This window comes from Lycorma delicatula, chromosome 2 (genome assembly GCF_047948215.1).
Source record: "Lycorma delicatula isolate Av1 chromosome 2, ASM4794821v1, whole genome shotgun sequence".
Lineage (NCBI taxonomy): Eukaryota > Metazoa > Arthropoda > Insecta > Hemiptera > Fulgoridae > Lycorma > Lycorma delicatula.
The window spans coordinates 152,418,205-152,433,111 of NC_134456.1; the positions used below are offsets into that span (position 1 = coordinate 152,418,205).

General features: G+C 27.7%; 1 protein-coding gene across 3 annotated transcripts in view; it reads left to right on the forward strand.

The window, feature by feature from the left end:
• Positions 1-14,907, forward strand: part of LOC142319324 (delta(3,5)-Delta(2,4)-dienoyl-CoA isomerase, mitochondrial) — a 70,438-nt gene that overhangs the window by 32,962 nt on the left and 22,569 nt on the right. For all 3 annotated transcript variants that reach the window (XM_075356488.1, XM_075356489.1, XM_075356490.1), the window contains 2 exons: positions 5,048-5,136; positions 7,536-7,663. In XM_075356488.1, coding sequence (XP_075212603.1) covers positions 5,048-5,136; positions 7,536-7,663 — 217 coding nt within the window. The remainder of the gene's footprint in view (positions 1-5,047; positions 5,137-7,535; positions 7,664-14,907) is intronic.

Sequence of the window (14,907 nt, forward strand, 5' to 3'; positions counted from 1 at the left end):
TATATCAAAATTCTGAAGGAAGGGTTGTGACATCTTCAAATAAATTCTCACAAAGAAATGTAGTGTTTCAACAAGATTTGGCACTATGCCATACTGCCAAAAAAGTGGAAAGATTTTTCAAAGAACAAAACAGATTGCTCCTGTGGTGAGGCAATGCCCCAGATTTAAACACAATTGAAAAATTTTGGGCAATTGTCAAAGACCTTCATTCAAAACTGATACCACAAAAATTAACCTCATTAAAGCAGTATATTGGTATAGTTTCACGATGAAGCAATAAAAAAAAAATGTGTAATACACTTGTTAAATCGATGCCAAATCATGTACATGATGTGAAGAATAAAAGAGGACAGATTAATTACTAGAGATTCACAAATTGTACAGATATGATTTTTTTTTTTAATGAGTTTACTTTTTTATTAAATAACATTTGTGTTTCGACTAATTTGCTTACTATTGTATTTTTTACTGAAGGAATCAGAAATAGTTAAATATATTTCTTCAGAATTATAAAGTAAATGGTTTCTATTGGTATGCATTTTTGTTTTTTAAATCTTCAGTTATTGACCCATCATATTTTAAGAATATATATATATAATTAAGATATTTTGCCATGAGATATAAATTTGAATTAAAGAAACATGTTTTTAAAAAAACATGAACAGAGATGAAAAAAATTGCCCAATTTTTGCCAACTTCTATTACGCCAAACCTCTTTAGGAACAGTAGAATCTCTGCCTTTCATCCTGGGTTCAAATCTCAGTTTGAAACTGAAAATATCTATTCCTCATTAAGAAAATAATGTAGTAATTGTTGTAATTCAGCTTCATCTGTCGTTACTTTCAAATATTATTATTATATAAGCTGATATTTACCAAATAATATATAAGCTGATACTTACCAAATAAATATAAAATTTATGACTTAAGTTTTTTTTCATTTTGCATTGAATATTATAAAATATAATATTAATAATATATTAATGTACATAATAAGATTTAATATACTTTATCTTTTCATTCTATTTGGTTGTGTCCGTCCTATTTGTTTGTGTCATATATGATTTTGCATATCTGAAAGCATTGAAGAGCGTATTTTCCATTAGGCCTGCATTCTAGAATTTGTATCAAGAGTTATTACAATCAAATCCATAATCTGTTATTATTTTTTTGTATACCAATTTTTTTAAAAATATGATGCCAAATTAAGCTATGATATTACTGAATATGGTAATAGAACCCTTTAAAATTGTTGATTCTTCATTTCCTGTAAAATAAAATTCTAAATTAATGAATACCCTTGTTTGTAATTAGAGAAGATATAATACTGCCTGTGAGCTGAAATATGTGAGTCTAGCCTACACTTTTTTGTTTGTTTTTTAAAGATTAAAATTTACCAACAATGAGATAATTTATCTTAAGATAATTTAATTTATCTTAAAAAGATAATTTATCTTAAAAAAAAAATTGATTCACTCTATATTAAGTTACAGCTTGTTTATGAGAAATAAACCAAAACATTTTTAATGTAGTAAACATATAATATGTATATAACTGGAATCACCATTGCTTTATCAGTTATTCTGAGTTGTAGAAATCATAAAATGAGAATTTTTTTATCTAGAGTGTTAAAAGTATGATATTTCTTGTCTAATCTTTTTCATTGTTGGTAAATTTATTATTTTTTAAATTAAGGGGAAAATATGTTTACTTCTTTTTTTTTTCATTAAATCATAATTAAAATATACTATACCATAAATTAATTATATACTGGAAAAAATTTTGAAAACAAATTTTACATTAAAATTTGTTGTATTAATCAGATTTAAAACATCAGTGTTATTGATCCATAATTTGCCTGCCATTTGTAGGTTAAATCATGACAGTAATCAGCTATAATTTTCTTACTGATAAATATTACAAATGTTAATAAAGCATTGAAGAGCGTATTTTCCATTAGGCCTGCATTCTAGAATTTGTATCAAGAGTTATTACAATCAAATCCATAATCTGTTATTATTTTTTTGTATACCAATTTTTTTAAAAATATGATGCCAAATTAAGCTATGATATTACTGAATATGGTAATAGAACCCTTTAAAATTGTTGATTCTTCATTTCCTGTAAAATAAAATTCTAAATTAATGAATACCCTTGTTTGTAATTAGAGAAGATATAATACTGCCTGTGAGCTGAAATATGTGAGTCTAGCCTACACTTTTTTGTTTGTTTTTTAAAGATTAAAATTTTTTTTTCTTTTAAGATAATTTATCTTAAAAAAAAAATTGATTCACTCTATATTAAGTTACAGCTTGTTTATGAGAAATAAACCAAAACATTTTTAATGTAGTAAACATATAATATGTATATGTGTTTAACTGGAATCACCATTGCTTTATCAGTTATTCTGAGTTGTAGAAATCATAAAATGAGAATTTTTTTATCTAGAGTGTTAAAAGTATGATATTTCTTGTCTAATCTTTTTCATTGTTGGTAAATTTATTATTTTTTAAATTAAGGGGAAAATATGTTTACTTCTTTTTTTTTTCATTAAATCATAATTAAAATATACTATACCATAAATTAATTATATACTGGAAAAAATTTTGAAAACAAATTTTACATTAAAATTTGTTGTATTAATCAGATTTAAAACATCAGTGTTATTGATCCATAATTTGCCTGCCATTTGTAGGTTAAATCATGACAGTAATCAGCTATAATTTTCTTACTGATAAATATTACAAATGTTAATTTTATCTGGTGTTACTTTATTTATTACATAAGATATATTTAGTATTGTATAAGTATTATTATTATTGTAATTTGATAATTAGAATGTCTTTACGTCTATTTTTTAATGTATTTCTTTCTTTATCAAATGTGTAATTATTATACTTTATTTGGATAGTTCATAAAAAAAGTCTACTATGCGCAATTAAGTGTCTCTTAACATATAGTTTTTGTCAAATAAGATTAACAAAAAGAAAAAATTAAAAAAAACAACTGCAATAAATGAATAGAAAAGAATATTTTAGTTGCCAACAAAGCAGAGTCTACACCGAATTAGAAACAATTATGAATATTTTACTAAATTTTTATTTGACACTTCAGAATTTCAAAATTTAAAGAAGTTTTGAAAAACGGATAATTTTACTTAAATTATTTTTTGTTTTTATTTCAAATAAGGATAGGCCTATAAAAAACACTGCCTGTATAAAACAAGCTCTGCAAAATAACACCAAAGCTATTCAATTTTGATAAAAATAGGAAAATGAATGCACAAAAATGGTGTAATGATACAGTGTATCAAGTTTTCCATCTTATTTTCTTGTGAAAATATTTTGAATGTAATAGTGACAAGATAACCTCATTTTCCAAATGATGTACGCGGTCTACAACACATATTAAACAGATTGAGTGTCACTTTTAAATAGAATTTTTTTTTTTGTATTTTATCTAAGATTTTATACTTTTTAGGTTTTACTATGACAACTGTTTAAATTTTGAATGCCTGTTGAGATAAGTAACATTAGTTGGTTTACTGAATTGTTGAAACTTTATTGAATTGGTTTAAAAATGAATTGTTTATACATTTTACAACCACATAATTCCAGTATATAAATGTTATTATTTTAAATTGTTATTTAATTGAAATTTATTATTTTATTAATAATAATTCTTTTATTTTTTTATTGATATTTGCCTAAGATTTTTTTATGGCTTTTTTAAATAAAAATAAGTGTGATTATAATTATACCTGCCAAATATATATTCGTAATTATTTAATTTGTTGTAAATATTATTATTATTATTATTATTAATCACTAAGTACTTATATAAATATATTGCAATATAAATAACACTGTACAATAAAAGCCAATGTAGAATAAATAAATAATCACATAAATAGTTTCCAGGACTTAAAATAAATATTTATTTATTAAAACATATTCTTATTATTTTAGGTTAGAAATTCAATTAAATAAATGTTTGTTATTATAGTAGCAGAAACATGAAAAAAAAAACTTTTAGGAACATTTAGAAACAAGTAAATCCAGTGGACTTGTCCACTGGTGGTGAACGAGTCTTTACTAGTGGAATAAGAAAGCTCACAGAAAGATGGGAGAAGTACCTAAATGTAACTCTGGTGATTATTTTGAAAGTAGTATTAGTTTCATTGACAGAATAAATAATTTTTGTTCAGTCACTTGCCTTTTTAACTATTGAGCGATCCTCTAACATATTTAATTTAAATTGTATAAAAATGTATGTCATAAATACAATCAAATATTATATAAAAACAATAGTTTCATTACTGATCAACTGATTGCATAGCAGCAAATACTTCATTTTATTAAAATTATGAAGCACATATATAGATTAATAATTAATTTTCCCTTTTAAGTAACTTTTTATGAAAATTTGTTCTGATAACTGGAGATGTCTAATTTCTAGATGTGTAAAAATAGTACTTAATGGTGCTAATGAAAAATCAGTAGTAAGGGATAAAAACAATTTTTTTTTTTTTTTTTTTTTTAATAAAGAAGACTGTTAGGTTTTACTAGGAAATGATATAAGAAACAAGAAAGTAGATGAAATTCAAATGAAAAGACAGATAGTATAAAAAAAATCTTAATTGATTATTCAATATTATTACAGTTTTTGCCAATTTGACTTAGTAAAGAAAGAAATTCTATATAAAAGAAATAACTGACCTCTTTAGAAAAGAAAAGTGAAAAGCAAAGAATATTAAATTTACAAATAAGATTTTTTTTCTTAATGAGTTGTGTTATAATATTTCCAGTTTCTTACTATTTTTAACATCCTTATAATTTTTTTTTTAGTGTTTAAAAGTGTTCTGTATTTGTGGTCTCTATAAAGAATTTCATTTTCATAACATACTATTGGTGTGAATATATTTAACAAAAATGAAATTAAAAATGTTATTTTGAATTATGTATATTTTAGTAGATTACAATTTTATTACCTTCTTTTAAGCTATTTATATTAAATGATTTTTTTCATATATGTTTTTTTTCTTTTAGAGAAATCGGTAATTGTTTTAATGAATTAGCTGAAAATGGAGACTGTCGAGTTATTGTATTGACTGGTGCTGGGAAACATTTTACTACTGGTTAGTTTTAATTACAATATTAATATTATTTTAATTTAATGTTTAAACTACTCTAATTTTTTGTTCAGTAATCTGTAAAAACTTATACAAAAAACTGTTTTTTAACTACTTATCTGGTTTTCCAATATTTTTTGATAGAAAAGACTAGTGTTAGGTTTGGTACTGTAATATATATGGCAGAAATGATTTTTGACACCATGCTGCCATTGTGTACTGAAGTACAGTAGAAATGATTTTCTAGGTGTGTGGTGGAGGATAGCTTGTTGGTATGAGAAGTATATTCTATCAGGTACTACGATGTCAATCAAATACAAGTCAGACTCTTGTTTTTAGCACTTATTTCTCTTCTATGTAGTTTTCCTGAAGTACTGCACATTTTTAACTGTCAGTAGCTTTTGGATCCCTTCTTCGTAAAATATTTTAGGCCATGTCAAGAGCCAATTATGGACGAACTCTAGTTCGTTATTGCTCTGAAATTAATATATCTCCCAGTACTTTCTTCAATGGCCCAAACAAAAAAATATAGCAGAGGGTTAAATCTGGATTCAGTGAGTGATATTCTAAAACTTCCCAATAAATTTAATTTAGTTAATCTTGAGTGCCAACAGCTGTGTGAGACATGGTGGTATTGCCATGAAAGAGAATCTTATCTCTGATCTGGAGTTGGTACCTTTTGCTCTTGTAGGCAGTTTTCACTTTGTCTAAGAGCGCATTCACAGTGCAACATTTGTGAAGAAAATCGACAAATACATATTTTCAGTCCCAAAAGTTGGTTGCAAGGACTTTTACAGCTGACAGATGCAGTTTTGCTTTTACAGAGCAAGGCTCTTCACTCCTACATTACTATACACTCACCAATTATGACTTGGGAGTATAGTTGTTGACACAAATATCATCACATAATACTATTTGATGCAAAAAACAATTTCCTTCTCTTCAAACTCAATTCAGGAGCCTTTGGGAAATTTCCTGTCGGACCTGTTTCTGATTGCTAGTCAGAATTCTTGGAACCCTTGCACAGATTTAGTGCACTGATTTTATGGAGTCCAAAGTGTTTTGTGATAATGGAATGGGCACTTCCATAATTGATACCTACTTCAGAGACGAATTCATCAACCATGAGGTGCTAATGATCTGCAATGAGATCACAGTTTAATTGAATGTTATCATTGATCACATTTGTCTTTGAATGCCTATTGTGTCCTCATTTCTACAATCTCTTACTCTCCTTTATACTTGCTTATCCAGTCATAGACTTGGACAGACATGGTGGAATTAAATAGAGTTGAGTACTAAAGTCATACCTCCAAACTGCACAAGGATTCTTAGTCAAAATTTCAAAAAGTTTGAGGCTGTCATTTCTGAGAAACTTCTCAATAATACATTCTGCAATTGGCAATAACCATTCAACACCATCAACATCCCTCGGTGCCAGCCCACTCATGTTCATACATGATTTGTGAAAAAAAAGTCCTATTTATATTTGACTGACCTTTCTGTAGTCCAATCCTAAGTTTCCATATATTATTAATTTTTTGTGACCTTTTACAAATTAATTTATCTTTTTAAGATCCATATTATTCCTCTGACTGTTAAATTATATTTAAATTCTATTAATATGTTCATTGTAAATGTCCCATCATGGATCTTGTAAACTAGAAAGCTATGAAGAATTTTTAATGTGAACTTTTTCTTGATTTTTGAGTATATTAAAAATACCCTATTTACATGTTTGTAATCTCTTTACTTCACCTTTTAAAATTGAAATCTCAATTTTTTATAACATTTTTTAATGTAACGCTTAATTCAATGATATTTTCGTCTAAACGCAACCAGTCAGAAGCTACATCTTGTATAATTATACCTGTCAATAACATGTAATTTAAATCTAAGTTCACAATATTGTTATTTTACCTATTGTTTAAATAGAGTTGTATTTTCATCACATTTCATCAGCTTGATTAACTGTACACCTTTTATGTCAACATTTTTTATACATTTTAAATCATTGGCTCAAATTCTGTAATTTAATTATTCTAATAAATAAATCTAAAAGAAAAATAAATAAGTAAAATATTATTGACAGAAGAGTTATGTTTTATTTCAATTCATGGTAATTTTTTAAAACTAATTTATTGATTTCATTTGGTTAATAATCTAAAATACAACTCCATTGAAGCAATTACAAAAGAAAAAAAATTCTCTGACAAAGCAAATGGTGTAGTTTTTCTTCTTTTTTTTAGATAATATTCAATTATTACCTTAAGTACTTTAGCTGTTGCCCTATTGTTTATAATTAATTACTTTGTTATATCATTTTCAATTTCATGTAAAATAAAAGATATTGTCATGTGATTCTATAAATAATATAACTTATTTGAACCTTTTATTTTATACAGGGATTGATTTAACAGACATGGCAGAATTAGGTAGTGAACTTGCTGCCCATGAAGATGTAGCTAGGCGTTGTAAACTTATCAAGAAAATGATACAAACATATCAGGAATCAATAACCTCTCTTGAAAAGGTAAAAATTATGTGTTTATTTGTTAACACATTTATCATGTTTTATTTAATATATGAAATACGATTTTCTGTACCTCCTTAACTGTTTTTGGTGCCATTTAATGTTGTAAATATTAATATCAATTAAATATTTGACTAACAATCTTGAAAACTAAAACTGATTAATTTATTTTTTTAGTCATTAATGAAAAATGAATGTTTTATGATTGATTGGGTATATCTTTTGTTTCCAAGATGCATCATTCTTTCTTCATCACTTACTTAAATGCAATTTCTAGTAGTTTTATCTCTCTTTCAGCATTTCCTTTTTATTTAGGTTGTGCATCTTTAGATTATCCACCTCACTCTTCAAACGTGATTATTTATTTTCCTCCTTGAATTAGACTATGAAAGGAAAACAGTGCAAACCGATTAATTATAATTATTATTATTATTATTGCTGATTTAGGATAAAGCAGCTGGAGGAAATGCATAAAAATGGATTCCAAGAATCTTTCCATTAATTTTAAGAATATTAGTAAAAGTATGTCGCTGCCAAAGGAAACTGCTTTGATGGAAGTATGATGTAAAATCTTTTAATGTTGACAAATTTGTAAGATACTTATTCTGAGAAGATTTGAAAGTATCTAGTATATGTCAACTTATACACTATACTTGTTCTGCGTTATGCATGAAGAATTATTTGCATAAATCAGAACACTAATTGTGATTATAAATTTGAGCATTTGATGAAAATTAATAGCAAATGATATTTAGTATGTCATTAACTTACATATAACATTCCTTTCATTGTTAATAATAAAACAAACAGGTATATATTTGAAACTAAGCCATTTTCTAACATTTTTTGATAAGACAAAATCCTTTTTATACATGTTAATATGTGTTTATATTTATAACCTGTTTCACAACCCTAACCTAAACAATAACTATACAAAAAATAATGTGTTGTCTGTCCCTAAACTATTCTTGTACTACAACTGTGATTAATAATACAGAATGTTATAATATAATATTAATAATATTAATTACTATAATATATATTTTCTGGCAACATAAGACTCAAAATATAGAAATATTCAGGGTGCGCGTGTACACACACACAAAACCTTTAATTTTACAATTATTTATTTAATTTAATACCTGATTACATAGTAACAGAGACATTGTTTCATCACTATTCATGTATATTACATGCCAAGGCATCTGTACATGGTTGGGTTTACAAATACAAAATCAATGTGAATAGACTTAATTCACATTAAGAACAATAAGAATTGTGCTTAATTTAGATGATACAAAAACAGTATATTTATTTTTATTTGAAATTTTTTCACAATCCCCTCTGAAATGTTGATCAGTGATAATGCCTAAATAGTTTGTGTAACAATTTTTTTAAACATATTGTTTGCAATAACAGCATCAAAATCAGAAGGAATACACATAATGATTACCAAAAATTAAACAGACAGTCTTATTTTCATTTAGCTAACTTATTAGAATATAACTATAATCTTAATTCAATAAGTTATTTTTCCAATTTATTTATTTTTCTTTTGTCCTCAGTCATTTGACTGGTTTGATGTAGCTCTCCAAGATTTCCTATCTAGTGCCAGTTGTTTCATTACAGTATACCCCCTACATCCTACATCCCTAACAATTTGTTTTATATATTCCAAACATTGCCTGCCTGCACAGTTTTTCCCTTCTACCTGTCCTTTCAATATTAAAGCCACCTATTCCAGGATGCCTTCATACGTGGCTTATAAGTCTGTCTCTTCTTTTAATTATATTTCTCCAAATGCTTCTTTCTTTATCAGTTTGCTGTAATACTTCTTTATTTGTCACTTTATCTTTCCATTTATTTTTAATGTTCTCCTATAGCACCACATTTCAAAAGCTTCTAGTTTTTTTTCTCAGGAACTCCGATCATTCAAGTTTCACTTCCATGTAAAATTACGCTTCAAACATATACTTTCAAAAATGTTTTCCTGATGTTTAACTTAATTTTTGATGTAAATAAATTATATTTCTGACTGAAGGCTCGTTTTACCTGTGCTATTCGGCATTTTATATACCTCCTGCTTCATCTATTTTTAGTAATTCTACTTCCCAAATAACAAAATTCTTCTACCTCTGTGATCTTTTCTCTTCCTATTTTTATATTCAGTGGGCCATTTACATTATTTCTACTACATTTCATTACTTTCTTTTTGTTCTTGTTTATTTTCATGCAGTAGTTCTTGCGTAGGACTTCATCCATGCCGTTCACTGTTTCTTCTGAATCTTTATTACTGTCAGCTAGAATTACTGTATCAAATCATAGCATATCAAATCATATATCATAGTATATCAAATCGTAGCATCTTTATCTTTTCACCTTGTACTGTTACTGCAGGTCTAAATTGTTCAACATCATTAAATGCTAATTCTATGTAAAGATAAAAAGTAAGGAATAGGGAACATCCTTGTCGGACTCCCTATTTTATTATGGCTTTTTACTTATGTTCTTCAATTAGTGTTGTTGCTGTTTGGTTCTGTAAATGTTAGCAATTTTTCTTCTATCTCTGTACTTCATCCCTAATTTTTTTACAATGCTGAACATTTTATTCCAGTCTGCATTATCAAATGCCTTTTCTAGGTCTACAAACGCCAAGTATGTTGGTTTATTTTTCTTTAATCTTCCTTCTACTATTAATCTGAGGCCTAAAATTGCTTCCCTTGTCCCTATACTTTTCCTGAAAGCAAATTGGTCTTTTCCTAACACTTCTTCCACTCTCCTCTCAATTCTTCTGTATAGAATTCTAGTTAAGATTTTTGATGCATGACTAGTTAAACTAATTGTTCTGTATTCTTCACATTTATCTGCCCCTGCTTTCTTTGGTATCATGACTATAACACTTTTTTTGAAGTCTGATGGAAATTTCCCTTTTTCATAAATATTACACACCAGTTTGTATAATCTATCAATCGCTTCCTCACCTGCACTGCGCAGTAATTCTACAGGTATTCCGTCTATTCCAGGAGCCTTTCTGCCATTTAAATCTTTTAATGCTCTCTTAAATTCAGATCCCAGTATTGTTTCTCCCATTTCATCCTCACTTCTTCTTCTTCCTCTATAACACCATTTTCTAATTCATTTCCTGCATATAACTCTTCAATATATTCCACCCATCTATCGACTTTACCTTTCGTATTATATATTGGTGTACCATCTTTGTTTAACACATTATTAGATTTTAATTTATGTACCCCAAAATTTTCCTTAACTTTCCTGTATGCTCCGTCTATTTTACCAATGTTCATTTCTCTTTCCACTTCTGAACACTTTTCTTTAATCCACTCTTCTTTCGCCAGTTTGCACTTCCTGTTTATAGCATTTCTTAATTGCCGATAGTTCCTTTTACGTTCATCACTAGCATTCTTATATTTTCTACGTTCATCCATCAGCTGCAATATATCGTCTGAAACCCAAGGTTTTCTACCAGTTCTCTTTATTCCGCCTAAGTTTGCTTCTGCTGATTTAAGAATTTCCTTTTTAACATTCTCCCATTCTTCTTCTACATTTTCTACCTTATCTTTCTTACTCAGACCTCTTGCGATGTCCTCCTCAAAAATCTTCTTTACCTCCTCTTCCTCAAGCTTCTCTAAATTCCACCGATTCATCTGACACCTTTTCTTCAGGTTTTTAAACCCCAATCTACATTTCATTATCACCAAATTATGGTCGCTATCAATGTCTGCTCCAGGGTAAGTTTTGCAGTCAACGAGTTGATTTCTAAATCTTTGCTTAACCATGATATAATCTATCTGATACCTTCCAGTATCGCCTGGCTTTTTCCAAGTGTATATTCTTCTATTATGATTTTTAAATTGGGTGTTGGCAATTACTAAATTATACTTCGTGCAAAATTCTATAAGTCGGTCCCCTCTTTCATTCCTTTTGCCCAGCCCGTATTCACCCACTATATTTCCTTCCTTGCCTTTTCCAATGCTTGCATTCCAATCTCCAACTATTATTAAATTTTCATCTCCTTTTACGTGTTTAATTGCTTCATCAATCTCTTCATATACACACTCTACCTCATCATCATCATGGGCGCTTGTAGGCATATAGACATTAACAATCGTTGTCAGTTTAGGTTTTGATTTAATCCTTATTACAATGATTCTATCGCTATGCGTTTTGAAATACTCTACTTTCTTCCCTATCTTCTTGTTCATTACAAAACCTACTCCTGCCTGCCCTTTATTTGAATCTGTATTAATTATTCTAAAATCACCTGACCAAAAGTCGTTTTCCTCTTCCCACCAAACCTCACTAATTCCTACTACATCTACATTTAATCTATCCAGTTTATTATAAATTTCAAACCAAAAATTTCCATAATATATTGTAAATTGTCATCAGCATAAGATAAAATTTTACAATCAGGATTTTGTAGCTCAAATATATATTACTAATATGAATATTACTGATCCAGTAATGGTTCCTGAGGAATTTCTGAGTAATGGTTCCTCTGAGGAAGATTTGAGGATTCAAATCTTGTAGGTTTTCTTTTTTCCATTAATTTTATTTCCATTATGTTGTTTTCTATTCAACAGATCATTTTAAAGTAGCTGAGAGATAAACTTATAATTCCAGTTTTTTCAAATTTTTCAATTAAAATTTTATGTTCTACAGTATCAAAGGCTTTAACCAAATCCAAAAATGTAATCCAAATCCAAATGTAGCATGTCTATATTATGGTATATGATGTCAGATATGTCAGCAGTTGCATCTTTAGTTCCAAGATTCTTTGTAAAACCACATTGTGAGTTAGAAAGAATATTATATTTATCCAGGAAATTCAAAATTCTGTTATGTAATAGTTTTTCATATATCTTTGCAAAATTAGAGATAAAGAATAGGTCTGTAATTTCCAGGATTAGCTTTATCACCAGCTTTAAAAATTGGTATACCTCAGCCATTTTCAGTTGATCTGAACATATACCAATATAGTAGCTTAAATTGTATAAATACATTAAAGCATCAATAAATGTAATTGTATTGCTTAATACTTATATCACAGAAGTATCCAAACAGTCGTACTTGATTTATTTTTCAATCTATTAATTATTTTCTTTATTTCATCAATTTTACAGGTCTGAGATACATAGACTTAACATTAGTTCTACTTTTACTCATGTGCTTTCTATTCAAATTGATAACATTAATGAAATAGTCATACTGTCTATATACAAAAAAAGTTTTTGAAATAATCAGTTAAATTTTGTCAGTTTCAGTTAGCTCATTATTATAGCACATTTGAATGTATCAGTTTGTATATTTTTAGATTTTTTACTTTTTCCTAATTTCTGATGTACATAATTTCAAATATTTTTTAAAATTTTTCCATAGCATAGTAATTTTATTTCATTCAAATTCCATCTACTTTTTGTTTTTCTCAATGGCTTGTTTAGTAGTTTAGTACAGATTTAGTATTTCCTTTTCAGAGAAATATCATTATTATTTTTTCTATATTTTTTTTATAACTGTTCATTTTTATTAAAAGAAGTATTTAAAATGTGATATTTGATATTTAAAATGTTTCCTCTAACATGGATACAACTACTTATGCATTTTATGGTGTTGTTAGCCCTTTTTTGTTGTAACGCTTGTTTGAAATCTTGCTTGTAATGTTAATTTTCAGTTAATGAATGTTAGGATCATTCAGAAAAAAAAACAGTTTTAATATGTTCCCAAAGGAAAAGATATGGAGGTTGTGTTTATAACAAGTTGTTAAAATTAAATGATGAGGATAATTTTCACAGTCTTCATCACAGTCAATCTGCGAGGATAATTTTTACACTCTTTTCAGTCTGTGAGGATAATTTTCTAAGATTTGTTGGGCAAGTGAATTAAGTATTTTTTCATACTCTCAAGATGTTTGATGAACATTGACTGTTAGTTTGATTTTTCTCTGCAATCTCAGCTCACACTATTTATATATCAAACATGATATTTTTGACATACAGACTGTGCAAATTTCAACAGAGAGCAATCGCTCACTTGTTCATACAAAATAAGTATCTACAATGTACATTCATCCAACCTCAGAAAATTACACAGTCAATATAAAACAAAGTAATGGATAATGAAATTACAGTAGTGCGTGATAAACTTATTTCAACTGTAACTAACCTTGAGCCCACTTTTGTCATTTGATAAATAGAACAATGTAAAATGTACCCTTGCACAAGTTACTCCCATTATAAGGATTATTTTCTTTTTAAGTATTTATTATTTAAACTGACTGCATGTTAAATAAATTAAGTTCTGTTTATAATTAAATTAAGTTCCTAATATTCCTTTGTTTTGACTATTTATTTATAGATTATGTTTCAACATAAGCATGTTACAATTAAGTAGCTAATTAGTATTTACAGTTACATGTGTCATGATATTTATAAAGGGTAGTATTGGATTTAGTTACATTTAAATGTAACATGATAGTCTTATGTTTAGGTATAAAGAAAACATAAACATTACTTATTTAACATCAAATAAGTGAGTTTTATTATCCACAAAAGAAAACTTGCATTCTTTAGATGTCCATCTTCCTCAGTGAATTTGGCAATCCATGTTCTTACACTTCCCATTACTTTTTCCAGCATGTTAATATCAGTTCCCTCTCCCATATCTCCTGGTCAGTGTTCTCTCTTACTTCTAAAGTTCTAGGTTTGTTTGTATGAAAAATGTTGATTTCCAGTATCTCTGTAAAAAAGTTGAAGTGCTGTCAAATGTAGAGGTTGAATTTGATGTTTTCATTCCTTGAGATGACATATCCAGAAGCATACTTCTTAAAATATGTGCATGGCATCATGCACAATGATGCTCTTAGTGAATCTTGCTACAAAAATAAACTCTTGTTCACTCCTAGACATTCCAGTTTGAGACAAATTTTTTCTCCATTTAACATAGCACTGAGGTATGACTGTAATTATGTGGATATCTTCAAAAAACAACAGCCTAAGGTACCAAATGGTGAAATACCATATCAAATTGTTAACTTTTCTCTGTAATAAGGGATTTTTTTATTTTACGGACACTAAGTACTCTTCATCTTTCTGTTTTTTTAAAACTGTTCAACCTTTCTATAAGTACAGAAGGAAAGAGATTTTATCACCATACAGAAATATTATTAAAATGGTATTACTTCAACGCTTCTCACCATCAGTCCACTTGTATGCTCCACTGTTATT